The sequence below is a fragment of the Diabrotica undecimpunctata genome, chromosome 9 (genome assembly GCF_040954645.1).
Source record: "Diabrotica undecimpunctata isolate CICGRU chromosome 9, icDiaUnde3, whole genome shotgun sequence".
Lineage (NCBI taxonomy): Eukaryota > Metazoa > Arthropoda > Insecta > Coleoptera > Chrysomelidae > Diabrotica > Diabrotica undecimpunctata.
The window spans coordinates 10681303-10697913 of NC_092811.1; the positions used below are offsets into that span (position 1 = coordinate 10681303).

The 16611-nt window shown below is 31.9% G+C and overlaps 1 protein-coding gene across 4 annotated transcripts in view; it reads left to right on the forward strand.

Annotated features, from left to right (window-relative positions):
• Ddr (discoidin domain-containing receptor 2) overlaps positions 1-16611 on the forward strand; it is a 789300-nt gene that overhangs the window by 610736 nt on the left and 161953 nt on the right. For all 4 annotated transcript variants that reach the window (XM_072542711.1, XM_072542712.1, XM_072542713.1 and 1 more), the window contains exon 6: positions 9560-9791. In XM_072542711.1, the coding sequence (XP_072398812.1) occupies positions 9560-9791 (232 nt within the window). The remainder of the gene's footprint in view (positions 1-9559; positions 9792-16611) is intronic.

The window sequence follows — 16611 nt, forward strand, 5'->3', positions numbered from 1 at the left end:
ATTATTTTTCCTATTACATATTTCCTGACGTATCGCGTTTTTGTCCTCAGCGTATGTTTACGACAAAATATAACTTGTTTTCTATAGGATAACGTCAATATCTCAAATTCGCCAAAAATTGACTTCATATATTATATAAGTGTAATATTATACTTTTATTTTTGCAAATAACAACAGATTGAATTCATCTAAAAAGAATTTATTATCGTATATAATAATCATAAGAGAGAAAATTTTGCCGGCAATATTTTCGACTGCTATGAAAGTTTGTCGCCTGGCAATCTTCGCGAATTAAATTTTGACAGTTAAATCACGAGACGTCAGTCGAGTTTGAGAACAGCTCTTCTGGACATCCTGGAGGCCCATGGTTTCTATTTTCTTCACTATTTTTTCCAATCATCTCTGTTTTTCGTCTTTTCCTCCCAGTTCGGTATTCTTAGTTTTCTTACATCGGTTTTAACCTCTTTTAACATTTTCTTTTTTGGTCTTCCTCGTCCACACTCTTCCTGTTAATACTTTTTTTGGAAATAGCCCAGTCTGGTTATACAAAAATCATCGATTTCACGGCAAAATGTTTCGCAGATATCTGAAGCTTTTAAGACATAGGTGGGAGTTACGGGATGACGAATAGATAAAAAGATACTCCTATTTTTACCTTGCGTGTTTTTTAAACAATAATTTATGGTCAGAATTTGGTTTTTTATCTATAAGTTTTTTCCCTTACAATTTAAATAAACAATATTTATACCATTTTTTTATATCAAAAATATCTTTATTTTCCTGTTTTTTCAATTAAAATTGATAAATAATTTACGGAGATATTTGCAAAAAAGCAGTTTTTTTGCACTAATTTATAAATTTAATTAATTTTTTTATTAACAAAATAAAATGTTATTAATACATTTCAACATTGAGGAATTACCGTCCTTTAAATTTGTGCGAAATTTCCCCCCGATCGGTCAAATAGTTTAAAAGTTATTCAATTTGTTTATCCCTGGGACTAATTATTTAAACCATTGAACTTGCCCTATGAATGATGCTAGACATATTTAACAAATTTCATAGGATTCTTTAAGACTTATACTATCTCAGAAGTTAAATGCATATTGAGTTTTCATCGAAATTATTTACAAAATAAACGTTTGAAAAAGGGGTATGTTTTTTACTTATAAACAATTGTAATAACTTCTATATTTTTCAAGCTACAGACTTGTACGTACAACCATTAGATAGCTGGTAAAAAAACTCACATTTAACAAAAAAAATAAACCTTTTATGAATAATAGGAGGAATAGGAATAGGAATGAAGTTAGTGACTATTTTTTTAAAAATCATATCTCCATTGTTTATAAACATTAAGAAGTAAAATTTGCACAAATTTTGAATGAAGATCTAAACTTTATATTGAATTTTATAGCTATAAAATTCATTCAATTTTTCGAAACTTAAAACCTTTCGAAACGAAGTTACTTTCGAAAGATCGACATAGGAAAATGGACGGGAAACTGTTTTAGCTCCTCGCTGCAAAATTTAATATTATGGTTACTGATTTAGCATTCAAAAGCTTCAACAGTTCTGTAGGAATTTCATCAGGTCCATTTGCTTTTCCATTTTTAGCGTTTCTTATTGCGTATTCTACTTCTTCTTTCAATATGTCTGGCCCAGTTGCATTGATTATCTGAGTTAAGTTGTTTCTATCGTCTTCAAATAATTCATTCAGGTATTCTATCCATCTTTTTATTTTATTCTCTAGATCTACAATAAGATTTCCATCTTTGTCTTTAAGTTTACCTATTTGGCATTTCTTTATGCTTCCTGTTATTTTTTTTACTTTTTTGTGCATATTGAACGCATCGTACTTTTTCTCATAGGTTTCCATTTCTTCACATTGTTCTTTAATCCACTCCTCTTTGGCTTCTTTTATTCTCTTTTTTATGTGTTTATTTATTTCTTTGTATTTGTCTGGGTAATTATTCATCTTTCTTCTTTGTTCCATCAAGTCTAGTATATCTTGTGTCATCCACCCCTTATTCTTTGTTGTTATTTTTGTAAGATGTTTCTTTCCTGCTGTTTGTATAGCTGTATTTATGTACTTTAATTTTTGGTTAACGTTGTTTGTATCGTTAATTTGTTGCTGCACTGAACGGAGGTTTTCATTTATTTCTTCTCCTGTTTCTTGTCGTATATTTTTGTTTCTAAGTTTATTTAAATCTAGTGCCTTTCTGTGTGGTCTTCTAATCTTTTTTGGTCTCGCCTCTATCACAGTAACTACCGGGTTATAATCTGAGCCTATATCAGCTCCTGGGTACGTCTTAGTACATTTAACAGCATTATGATACCTCCTTGCTACCATAATGTAGTCAATTTGATTTCTCACTATTTTTTCTTTGGTATGTTGTGGAGATGTCCATGTATATAACCGTCGAGGAGGTAATTTGAAAAAGGTATTTGTTATTACGAAGTCTTCACTTTAGCAAAAATGAATAAATCAATCTCCTCTGTCATTTCTGTTTCCAAGCCCATATTTTCCTACTTGTTCTCCTACCTTACCTTGACCCACCTTGGCATTAAGATCGCCCAATAATATGTTAATGTATGGAAAGACTGACTTAATAAGTGAAGACAAACAACCTGCAACAAAAAGGTTCAGACCTGACAGTGAAGTCGAATAAATGAACCAAATTTTAACTTTTAAACCAATGTATGTAAAGAAAATAAAAAAACTAAAGTTCAATAAACATTGCAAAATTTGATAAGGCAAGTGATGAAAAAATCGACTTTTTTTATCAAAGCAGTAAGGCAGATTAGATTAATATTGTATATCATATTTGTAAGAAAAATAGAATAAAAATCAATATTGTTAATTATAAAAATACAAACCATTATACTCGTAATTAATATAAGGAATATAATAATATAATGTGTAAAAAATTACCTGAAATTTAATTTATAAAATATATTATTACATCATTGATATAAAATGAAAAAACATGTTGATTTTCCGGGATTTTCCGAGATTTATGGGGGGTGTGTATGTCATCATTATTAATACTGCGACAGACTATTCGAGCAAATTAAAAAAAAGTAAGTATTTAGGGTGAATTTCAAATGGATTCAATTTTTCCGAGTTTTCCCATATTTTCTGGCCAGTGAAAACTATGTAGTTATTCATATTTCTACGAGCTACCCCAGAATAAAAAAAAGAGGCTTGCAGCTGCAAAGGAAGCCGAGATAATGTAAATTTTTCCTACGTGTTGCAATTTGAAGTTCCGATGCCGAAAAAAAACGGAGCTGAAACAGATATCCTCTCCACTTTCCTATGTCGATCTTTCGAAAGTACCGTCGTTTCGAAAAATTAGATAAATTTTATAGCTATAAGTTTCAATATAAAGTTTAGATTTTCATTCAAAATTTGTGCAAATTTTACTTTTTAATGTTTATAAACAATGGAGATATGATTTTTTTAAAAATAGTCACTAACTTCGTTCCTATTGGTCATAGAAGGTTTTTTATTTTTTAATGTGAGCTTTTTTACCAGCTATTTAATGGTTTTACGTACAAGTCTGTAGCTTGAAAAATATAGAAGTTATTACAATTGTTTATAAGTAAAAAACATACCCCTTTTTCAAACGTTTATTTTGTAAATAATTTCGAGGAAAACTCAATATGCATTTAACTTCTGAGATAGTCTAAGTCTTAAAGAATCCTACGAAATTTGCTGAATGTGTCTAGCATCATGCATAGGGCAAGCTCAATAGTTTAAATAATTAGCCTCAGGGATAAAAAAATTAAATAACTTATAAAATATTTGACTGATAGGGGGGGAAATTTCGCACAAATCTAAAAGATGGTAATTCCTTGATGTTTAAATGTATGAATACCATTTTATTTTGTTAATAAAAAAATTAATAAAATTTATAAATTAGTGCAAAAAAACTGCCTTTTTCCAAATATCTCTGTAAATTATTTATCAATTTTAATTAAAAAAAACGGGAAAATAAAGATATTCTTAACATAAAAAAATTACATAAATATTGTTTATTTAAAATATAAGGGAAAAAATTTATAGACAAAAAATCAAATTGTGACCATAAATTATTGCTTAAAAAAAAACGCAAGGTAAAACTAGGAGTATCTTTTTATCTATTCATCATCTATAGAGCGTTCCAAGTTAAGAAAATAACATTGCGGAGATAGGGCCATGTATTTCTTATGGACGATAGAAGCGCAGCGATGCCACGATGAACACAAGCACGGTTCAGGGTTGTATAATTATTTGTATTTTCGTTTTCACAGACATGAGTTAAATTTATTCGAAACAAGAGATGAAAAGTAGGGAAAATGATTTTAATTAAATAAATAGTATTTACAAAAGATAATTTTATTTTATCTTATTTTAATTATAGTAACGACAGTTTATTTGTTTTTCGGTAAGAATATCATATACCATGAATCATAGAAATCAGTAGAAAATATTGCTTAGTTAAATCATCCACTTTGCCGGCTATTAAAGATTTAAAAGCAAATAAACGGACCGCTTGGAATGCATATATCTAATTACTAATTGCAACTTAAAATAATACGGTGTACGTATGTCAGCGATTTTATGTCGTTCTCTGAGACTACATAATGATAATAAGGCTTTGTGGTTCTTCAGTTGTTATTCTGACTTAACAGTTAAACGTTAATTGAAAATGGAAATTCGAAAAATATATCGACAATCTAGTAAACCGCACGCCTGAGAGTTTTGGCAACACTGATCTCCATAAGCCTAATGTTATTTTCTTAACGTGGAACGCTGTTTAGTATCTCCCACCTATGTCTTAAAAGCTTCAGATATCTGCGAAACATTTTTCCACCTTTTTTTTTAACCAGACTGGGCTAAAATGTTTCATATGATTTCTAAATATTTTGGAATTAATTTCATAATACTGATCTGTTAATAGTATTGTTATCTTATTAATTTAACAAAAACATAAAAATTTATGATTATTTTTTATATCAAAAATTTTAATCAAAATTTGTTGCTACATTCTTAAATTTAATTCTATTTGTTTTATTATAATCATCAAAGAGACAAGAAAAAATGAAGCAAAAGCAAGTAACAACTCTCTGTGATAATTACCAAGTTAAATACAAAAATGACTCTATGATGTTTTTAATTTTAATTCCACGTAAAATAATTTCGTGAATATTTCATTACCTCTGATTAGTTTTGTAGCGACAAGCTCCGAACCTGAATCATCAAGGACTGCAGCATAGACATTATAAGCATAGCTGCATCTAACCCTCAAAATATAATTAAGCTTCCTACTAATTGAAGTTTCCAACTCCTCATGAAAAGATTTGTTATAAACGGCCCTTGAGTTGGTTATTGTTAACAAGTTGAGGGTTCTAACTAGATGTATATTGATAGTTTCAACAATATTTTAACTAAAAGTTTACTATTTTAGGGTAAAGGTTGTCCGGAAATTTTAGCTGAATACGCAATTTTTTGTTGTTCCTTGTTTGTAAACTTGTATCCTTTATTGATATATACAGAGTTGCGAAAAAGTATACCAATAAGCCAATTTTTCTGATACTATAATCTTTTACACTGTTTTGTTTTCTTCTTCTTTTACTTTTATGTAGGCAAATTGCCCGTTTTTCTTCGACGTCACCCAGTGGAAGATATTTTTTTTTGTTTCCGTGGACGTCCTGTGCTTCTTTTTTGGATTGAAGACTTATGCCAGGCTATTCTAACTAGTCTGTTCTCTGCTATTTTACTTATATAGCTGTTACATTCTATGTTTCTTTCTTGCAACCTTTCCTAAATGTTGATTATTCTGCATAGGTCTCTGATCTCAATTACTCCTTGTTCTGTCTAATAGTGTTTTTCCTTTAATATCTCTTCTTCCTACTTTATAAATATGCTTAATGCCTGTTTTACTTCGGTTTTTAGCCTCAATTGACTTTGTCTGACCATCTTTTCCTCGGTTGTCCCAATGATCTTCTTCCATTTGGCGATTTGTCTCTTGCTATTCGTACTATTCTATTTTCTGTCATTCTTTCGATGTGTTGATTCCATTCCACTTTTCTTCTTTTGGTCCACTCGTTTATTTCCTTTATACCACATCTCGCTCGTATTTCCTCACTTCTTACTCTGTCTCTTAGAGTTTGGTTTGTTATTTTTCGTAAGACTTTCATTACTGTTGTTTCCAGTAGTCTTTGTGTTTTCGCCGTATCTGCTCTTGTTTCCGCTGTGTACGTCATTATCGGTCTTATTGTTGATTTATATATCCTGATTTTCGTTTCCGTTGTGAGGTATTTGTTTCTCCAGATTGTGTTGTTGAGACATCCTGCTGCTCTGATTGCCATGTTCACTTGTTTTTGTACTTCTTCTTCCACTTTTCTGTAGCTTGACAGTTTTATTCCCAAGTATTCAGTTTCCATCACTAGTTTTATTATTTTGTTATTTACAACTAGTTTACATCGTCTCGGTTACGCTGATATCACTATCGCTTTAGTTTTCTCTGTTGAGATCTACATGTGGTATATGAGCGCCGTATCTTCGAATTCTTTAATTAATCTTTGTAGATCATCTTCATTTTCGGCTGTTATTATGGCTTTCCATCCGTTATTATAGAGTTTCCGACTTAATATTGCCCAGAACTCTTCAGTTGGACGAGCCTGAGGTAGGTTGGGGGGATTGTCTGCTTTCGGTACAAAGGTAAAGTAAAGTTTCGACTTGTTGACGAAATGCACTCGCCTTAACGCGCGGCAACATCTCGGAATTCTCTCTAATTGATCCTCTGTGTATTTTGGAGCTTTCCTTCTTTTCCGGTAGATAATATTGTTACTCGATAGGGTCCTGTATACTGTACATCTTTCCAACATGAAATCTTCTGGCCAGTTTTCGCTGTGAGACCCCAATTTTGTTCTTAGCTGCTTCAATCAGTCTTGCCTCTCTTATATGGTACAAAATCCGCGGTCGGCCACTTTTACGCAAGTTAACACATGGTATCCCTTCTTCACATTCTCTGATTGTGCGATAAATTGTCGATTTGCGTATGTTCTGATCTCGATAAATATTAACAATATCTCGTTTCGACATTCGCCCAACCATATTATAAACACCTCGACGAATATCAATTTTATAAGACATTTTGCAGAGCACAAACCAAAATATTCTGCTTTGTTTATTAAATGTTAATAACTGATGACATTTCAATTCCATGGCCTTCTTTGTTAAATGCATTTTGCTTCTCAATCAGACCAGGTGAAATTTTTCCCAAAACTTTAGGACCATACGTTATCTTTTCTGAGAAACATATGGCCGGAGCGAATTTACCTGTGACTTTAACTGTATGGTATTAAAATCTGACCGCTGGAAACTAGTATATGCCCTCTTTTTTTCTGTAGCCTAGTTCGACACTTTTACTTTCTCCTCCATGTACTTCCTGTTCAAACTGGATTCTTTTATATTTTTTAATTCAGCTTAGTTTTTGCCGTCAATGTGTCATCCCTCTATCATTCACATCTTATTATTTTTATTGTTTTCTCCAATAGTACATTCGTAAAAAGATTGGTAATATCAAAACTGACTAGGATATTGATGGACTTGTAATCTATTTCTGCTAGTTTATGCAAGAATTGCAGTGAGCTTTTGATAAAAGATGTTGTATTGTGTGATAAAACTGACTGTTTAGGAGGAACTTTGGCCCCATAATCCCATATAAATATAATATCTAACTTATACATACCCCAAGAAGACACTTTTAAAAACTTTTTAATAAAAAAAAAGTTTACTATCAATAAACAAACTTGGATACTCAATTGTCAAGACGCTCTTTCCACTAGCTACTATTATAACGAAAGTTTCTTATTAACACAGACAAAAATAAGATTATAAAATCTACCGACATGAAAAAACAAAAACCCTTTAGAACTTTTAAATATGTCGATATTGCCATCTGGCAACGTTTTCGTCTATTTAAAACTTTAAATTTTTGAAATCCTAAAACGAAAGAAATAGAAAATTGCAAACTTGAAAAAAACGCATTACAGCGTTTACAGAAGAACACCCTCAGGGCAGGAATAAAAGTAGTGAAAAAGTTTTCTCGACGAACTCTCAAGTAAGCGATCACATGATCAACGGTTCTTTTGTTGTTAAAATAAAGAAAAGGGACACTTGTGTAAATGTACTTTAAATTAAATCTAACTATACTTTAAACGTATATTGGTGCGTAAATTTAGCATTTTTGTCAGTTCATGTGTTTAATACTCAATATATCGTTGTATCATAAATGTCGATACTACATTTTTATTATTCTTTTTGTACATAGGTTACATCAAGGTTAATCTACTTTAAAAACCTTGTCATATCAATGTTATGTTAATTTTGCAAAATAAATATTTATATTAAACTGTTTAATGCAATTACTCGGTTAAATAAACGAGGTACCCCAAATTAAAAAAAAACATAAATTTTCGTTGATTAGAACCGGAGATATTGCAACTTTTATATATTTAAATTTATAAATTTAGTTATTCTGACTGGAAGAGTTTCAACCCAACGACAATAATGGTGAAGAACTGAGATGGGAAGAATCATTTCAAACCGAAGAAATAATAACGTTTATATCATTTAGAGAAGTATCAACTGAGATAAAAGAGAATATAAATCCTAAGAAAGCTCCAGGATATGATCTCGTAACAGGAGAACTATTAAAAAATCTACCAAGAAAAGACATAGTTAAGCTGAAACACCTAATAAATGCTGCTTTTAGATTAAGATATGTTCCCAGACTCTGGACAGTAGCCGAAGTCACTATGATCGCCAAACCAGGTAAACCTTCTAATGAAGTAACATCCTATCGACATATATCACTCCTTCCGGTGATATAAAAACTATTTAAAAAACTTCTATTGAAAAGATTAAAACCAATAATAGAAAAAAAAAAATCTTATACCAAATCATCAATTTGGTTTCAGCAATAAACATTCCACTATATAGGGTGTTTCAAAAAGGTATGTCATAAATTAAATCACATGTTCCGGGGACAAAAATAAATTGATTGAATTCAACTTACCTTAGTACAAAAGTGTACACAAAAAAGTTACAGCCCTTTGAAGTTACAAAATAAATTTTTTTTTTGCGTTATCTCCTAAACTACTTGACATTTTGTAATAAAAATGGACACGTTACAGTTCTGAAAGCATTTTTCATAAAAAAGAAACAACAAAATCTAAGCGCACAGAAAAATTTTAAGGGGGGTGTGCAGCCCTAAATCCCCCCAAACTTTTAAGTACGTTCAAATCATTATTTTTAAATTTTTTTTACCTCTTATCACTTTTTCGAAAAACTAATTTTTTCCTAGTTAGCCATAAAATTACAATTAGTTTCTACGGATACAATTATTACAGTCCCATCAATAATAGTCAATAATTTGAAGCTATCATTTATTGTGTGAAAAAGATTAATATACATTTGTCGTTAGATACAACAGAAGAATAATTTTATTATTCCTATCAATATTTTTCTAGTCGATTAGAAACTCACAGACGTGTTTATTTCCAGAATCCGGACTGATAAAAATGGTGGAGCTTGGTGTCCCCTGAAGCAAGCAACGACAGAGCCGGAGGAATGGATCCAGCTCGACCTGCGTACCGTTCGCATGATCACAGCGACGGAAACGCAAGGCCGCTTCGGAAACGGCCAAGGGATCGAATACGCCGAAGCCTACATGCTGGAATACTGGCGACCAAGGCTACAAAAGTGGATTCGGTACCACAACAGTAAAGGCGAAGAGGTAAGTTTTTAGATTTTACTGATATTTAAGTTTTTTATATCCAAACACTTTAAAAAAATTTGAGGAATTTTTACGTATGGACTTATATACTGATACATTTTATCAATATTACGGCAATCCCACAAAGTAAAAGAAAAATACATATAAGTAATACTTTTATATTAAAATATATATTTAACATAGTGAAAAAATACAAAGAAAATAATAATTTTAAACTTAACGAAAGAGTATTTTTAACGAGTACTTACAGTTGTAAACGTTAAGCACGATTTGCTTTGCATCGTGTGTGAGATGAATATAAACAGAACGTTTTTCAGGTTCAGATTAGACTTCACTTCCTGAAATAATGGCAGGAATGTACAGGACATCGTCACTAATCATTTCTATATCAGTCGTATTTATAGTTATTACACTGTTCTAAATGAACGGCAAAAGAAAAATGAAGCTCTTTTATTAAGTGACTGATTATGAATTAACTAATTAAATTTAAATAGGTACACAAAATTATGCTTAAAACTTTATTTACCAAACGTTAATAACTCAAAATTTAAATACGTACCTGGCTACACCTACTTTGTATCATTTAGTAAAGTACCTTTAAACTTTGGATATAATTTAAAATTGAACCTAATGTAACTAAAGACTAACGGTGACTATTCGTTACAACATTAAGGGAGTACAGTCATTTTGTGCTTGATATCGGCCCAGTTTCTTAATCTGGGGAATTTCATCCGAATTATCTTGCAAGGGATAGTACGTCAGTCATATCATTATGTTATAATATTCTCTAGTCAAAAGCTTGTAGTTTTTGAGATATTTTCCAAAATACCACAAAAAAATAAACATTTTGGACTAAAAACGACCACTTTTAGGCGCCAATATCTCAAAAAGTATTGGGTGTAAAAAATTTTTATATAGAACATTGTTTGCTAAGAATTTGTCCATATATTGAACGGTGTAGTTATTTTTAATATCCGACCCCAGAAGAGGTGGCATCTACCTCTAGGGTAAAAGCAGACAATGGCATTATTTAACTTTTGTTTCTTGGACTACTTCCTAGCAATAGTTCAAATTTCACTCCAATCCAAAAAAATTGGTTGCTAAATGCTTGAGTGACTGTAATGATTATTATTGAATGAATTGATCAATATATTGAAAATGTAACACACTGTGTTTTTTTAACTGCTTCAACCACAACGGTTATTAGAAAGGGTCGATTTTGCAGATAACATAAATATAAAAAACAAAAATATAATAATTAGATTTTGTTGATTAGTCCTGAGGTAACCAAAAAAAGTATGTAGAATGTCTTTTATTGTTGTAAGTAACTGTTCATGTTATCTTTCAAATGCGTACAATGGACACTCCACTTAGTGATGTACTGTTAGATCCCTATCACACGCTTAACAGAAATGTTTGGGTTGCTTCTGTAATAGGAAATCATGTGTGATCTTGGTGTGTCCTAATCGTAGTCTGGAGATGATAACTTGAACTCTTCTTTTCATAGGTAGCCTCCATGGTAGGACAGTTTATTTTATGGATCTAAGGTTAGAATTTGAGACATCCCATGTTTCCTACCATTTTTTCATTATTTTCTGTTTAAAATATTGTTTGACATCAAGGTGGTGACAAGTAGACATTGACAATGAAATTGGTTTCTCAATTGCTTGTTTTATTCGACAATACGAAGAGGTCCAAAAAAACTGAACAGTTCGATTATTGATTTCGCATATCATGAGTTTCGACTTAATGGATTAATGGACTAAATAGGATGTTTAAGAGGATAATGGACTCAATGAATCACTAATTATTTGGCCATTATCAATCTTATTTTCATTGACGAATTTTATTACCTGAAGAATGGCAAATAGTTCACCAGAGAATATAGTGAATTGCTTAGGGAGTTGAGATGACCGTTCTTCGCTGGTCGTTACAAATGCAGCATTCACTCGATTTTCCGATTTTGACGGATAAGTATAAATGTGCGTGGACTTTTGATGACGATTTAACTTCTCTAAGGCTTTGGTTTTCAATAGGTATGATTAAGTATCAGATTTTTTAAATGACGTAAGACTGATATGGCACTTTGGGAGAGATATTGTCCATGGTGGAGGATTATCAGAATTTGTAAGTGTGTATATAGGAGGTGCAGTGATGTCTAATTTTCTTCTTGACTGAAACGTCGAGAAAAATCTGTCGGCAAAAGTGTTTCTGAAAACAGGAATGGTTGGATTTGCCGCCACCCTTGTAGCATATGAAAGACTTAAATATTCCCTTCTATGTTGAAGTAAAGGCTCCCCAGATTCACAGTATATGCTCTTAATAGAGCTTGTGTAATGTGCCTCCAATGTTATCCTAATTGCGGAATTATGAACTGGATCGAGAATTTTTAGTATAATGGAAGTTTTTGCCGAGCTGTACGCACATGATTTTTCCAAGTTATCTAATTCCATGCCAAGAACATAAATAGATTGTACATATTCAATAGAATTGTTATTTAATACTAGATTTGGAGGGATTAAACTAGCTCTAAAGCGTTTGCTGAAATGCATAGCTTTTGTTTTATTGGAAGAGAACCGCAGACCAGTAGTATTAGACCAGTTTTCTAGTTTGTTAATGGCTCCTTGAATATGATGTGATATTGATGATACATTTTTCCCTCTTGAGTAGATGACCAGGTCGTCCACAAGTAGATAGGCTTTGACTGGAGGTGAAATTGAGTTGGCAATATTATTGATTACAATAAGAAATAAAGTAACACCAAGATTGGACCCTTGAGGAATACCGTTTGATTGGGTTTTAATATCAGAATAAGTGCTGTCTATTAGAACTTGGAGGAAATGTCGCTTCAGGAAAAAGTTTCGGATAAAATGCAAGATGTTTCCTTGAATTGACCAGCTTGACAAGGTATTTAAAATATCTTGTCTCCAAATTGTGTCATAGGCGGGAGTTATATCGAAGAAAACAACTAAACAGTCCTGCCCACAGCCAAATGATTCATGTACTACAGACTCTATGTCTACTATGTTATCAGAAGTAGACCTAAATTTTCTAAAGCCGCTTTGAATTGAGCTAAGAAGTTTATTTTCCTCTAGGTGCTGCAGTAATCTATTACTGGCCATTTTCTCGAGTAGTTTACACGTGGAACATGCTAAAGAGATGGGTCTGTTAGATTCTGGACTCGATTTACTTTTACTATTTTTCAGTACGACACCCTGTGTTTGTTTATACGTAACTGTACTCTAGTTTCTGCATGAAAATCTTTTATTTTGAGAAACGTAATAAACTGAGATTTTAAATTGTTGCTGGGAGAATTGGATATTAAATTGAGAAAATAAGATTCGTTTCTGTTGCGCAAATAGACGTGGATCTAAAAGATGAAAAATGTCATTTTCTATCATTCGCTGCGTTTAATTAAACCCCCATGGAAGAGGCGTACAACCGCGGACAGCGTGGAGTTACTAGCTAAAGAGGAACAATGTAAATAACTAACAGACGAATGTGGAAAGATTTGAAAATTTGTCGGGATTACTATAAATACGATGCCATAGAAATCTAATTGGGTTCTTCGTTGCGAAGAATTCTTAATATACTCCAATTTATTAAAGTTACGTCTTGTTTAACAAGATTTTTGATTAGAATAAAAAAGTAGACGAACAATACATGCAGCTTGAATGTCGTTAAGAGTGTTTTTCTTTTATAGTCATAATTCAGATCTTAACAATTTCTTTAGTTATAAGAGACAGGGAGATGAGAGTTAAAAATACATTTGGTTCATCCTCTCAGTCACTCAATCTTGTCAATCTGGTCAAGTGGTTATTTTCTTTACCTATTAACGTGGACAGGGTCGACCACTGTTGTGTATGTACATAGTTGTATTGCTTTATTTTACAAATTAAGAATAAATACAAAATTACTGAGTGTAAGAAAAGTAGTGGGCAGGGCCGCCGCTACCATGTGTGCCAAGTGTGCATCGCACACGGGCGGCCAACAATAGGGGCGGCCAAAAGCAGTCCACTGATAATAATACTTTTTTAAAACGAAAATAAATTCAAATAATTAAATAGTAACGATTCAGATAATTCTGTGAACTATAATATTCCAAACAATAATAATTATTCAGTACGTGATTATACTTAAATGCGTTTCATTTATCATGTATACTTCTTTTCTTCATCCTAATGTAAAAAAAATGTCGGAAAATATTATTTATTGTTTGAACTGCCGCCCTTTTGCAGGTACGGAACAGTGCCAAATAATGGAAATTGTACTTCTTGGGCTTTTCTCCTGTAACTGACCTAACTGGACAAGGTTCTGTTTGAATTTATAGAAAATAAACTGAATGAATTAAATATAAATATTAATAATTTGCGTGGACAGGGTTACGATAATGGTGCCAATATGCGTGAACCCATTGGATTGCAGAAGAAAATATCCTCGAGCATTTTTTATTCCCTGTTCTGCGCATAGTTTATATCTGGTGGTGAATGATGCAGTAAAAATAAGTTTTGAGTCAATGGAATTTTTTAATACTGTACAGGAACTATATGTATTTTCTTCTTCTTCCAATATTAGATGAAACATTTTATTAAAGCACCTTCCAAAGTTGACATTAAAAGCGTCGTCTGACACGCGATGGGAGAGTCGGATCGATGCAATCGCACCATTAAAAACCCAGATTAGTGAAATATATGATGCTTTAGAAGAATTGCAAAATGATAACACAAGGGATACGAATACTAGGACTTTGGCAAAATCCCTTAAAAGTCCAAAATTTGACATAAAATCTTCACTTGATGCACTTGATAATTTAAAAAAATATTTTATAACCAAACGTTCTGATGAACATTTTCAAAATTTTGTAATCGAATCCAGAGAGATATCTACAAAAGCTAACATAGAAGAAGATTTCCCTAGCTCCTCTACCGAACGAATTAGAAGAAGAAAAGTGCATTTTGAGTATAAAGGAGCTGATGAACCTATATTATCTCTAGAATTTTTAATCATTTAAAATAAATTTTTATTTTAAGATTTTGGATGTGGCCATAACAGCAATTAAAGAACGGTTCCAATTACTTCAACAACACACAGACATTTTTAGTGTAATATATGGCATAACCAAAGTTAAAAACGATGATGAACTTAAAACCAATTGTGAGAAAGTGAATCAAGCCCTTACAGACATAAACAGCTCAGAGACTGACATTAGTGCAACCGATTTATATGAAGAAATTAAAGCTATTCAACAATTTTTTTCCGCAGAAAAAGTCCTAGTGATATTCTTGAATATATTTACGAAAATAATGTTGTATCAACATTTCCCAACTTAACTATAATAGTACGTATATTCCTAACTCTACCTGTTACTGTAGCTACGGGTGAGCGGTCGTTTTCAAAACTTAAGATTATTAAAAACTATTTGCGATCCTCAATGAAGCAAGATAGACTTTCTGCTTTAGCAATGTTATCTATAGAACATTAAGTGTGTGCGACATTGGACATTAAAGATATTGTCAAAAAGTTTTCCGAGACGAAAGCCCAAAAAGTGCGTTTTTAGTTTTTTTATGTGTTTATGTTTCTATTCACGGTTTATTTTAATTAAATGGACGTTTAATTAGGATATTAGGATGGGATATTAGGATATTAGGATATACATTAGTATATACATTAGGATAATATATGGACGTTGGATCATGGAGATTAGTCTAAATGTTTAAGTATTTATCTATTTACAAATTATTACTGTTATATTATGCATCTTCTGCACATTTCTTTAAATAATAGTATGTATGTCTAAAGTGTTGGAAGGGGGGCGGCAAATATTAAGTTGCACAAGGGCGGCCAATACCTTAACGGCGGCCCTGGTAGTGGGTAGATTTATTTAGAAAATAGATTTAGAAAAGTGTACTATAGTACTATACTATACAACAACCACCTTCATTAAATTGTTCTATAATCAGATCAATATTAATTACATTCATATACAGAGTGAGTCTTAGGACACAGGATGTCCCATTTAAAAAATTATATGTTTGCTATACCACGTACTTATTAATCACCCTGTAGAATTTTACATATTTTCCAATTATGGAGACTATCATTGCCTACATTTTTTCTAAATAAGTTTTTTGGATATTCTATACCCTAATGGAATTATATTTGTGGCCCGAGGATACCGGGCCACCAATATTAAGAGAAGAAGTCATCTATGCCATCAAAAACACAAAAGAAGGTAAAGCTACTGGACCAGATGATGTGCCAATCGAATTATTAAAACTCATCGATGAAGATGTTATTGATGTAATGGTTGAACTCTTTAATCTAATATATCAGACTGCCACAATCCCCAGACAATGGCTGTAATCGACCTTTGTAGCAATTCCCAAAAAGCCAAGTACAACAACTTGCTCAGATCACAGAATAATAGCTTTAATGAGTCACACACTTAAAACATTTTTGAAAATAATTCACAGCAGAATTGTTAAAACTTTTGAATATGAAATTAGTGACACACAATTTGGCTTTAGAAATGGAATGAGTACAAGAGATGCTTTGTTCGTCTTGAATTTGCTGGCTCAGAGATGCATGAACATGAATCAGGACATGTACTTATGTTTTGTAGACTTTGAAAAGGTATTTGATAAGGTTCAACATAAAAAGCTTGTAGATGTATTAAAAAGCAAAAATATTGACAGTCGTGATATGAAAATTATATCTAATTTATATTGGAATCAAACTGCCAAGGTAAGAGTTGACAACCAGTACACCCAAATATCAAAATACAGAGAGGAGTCCGCCAAGGTTGCGTGCTGTCCCCACT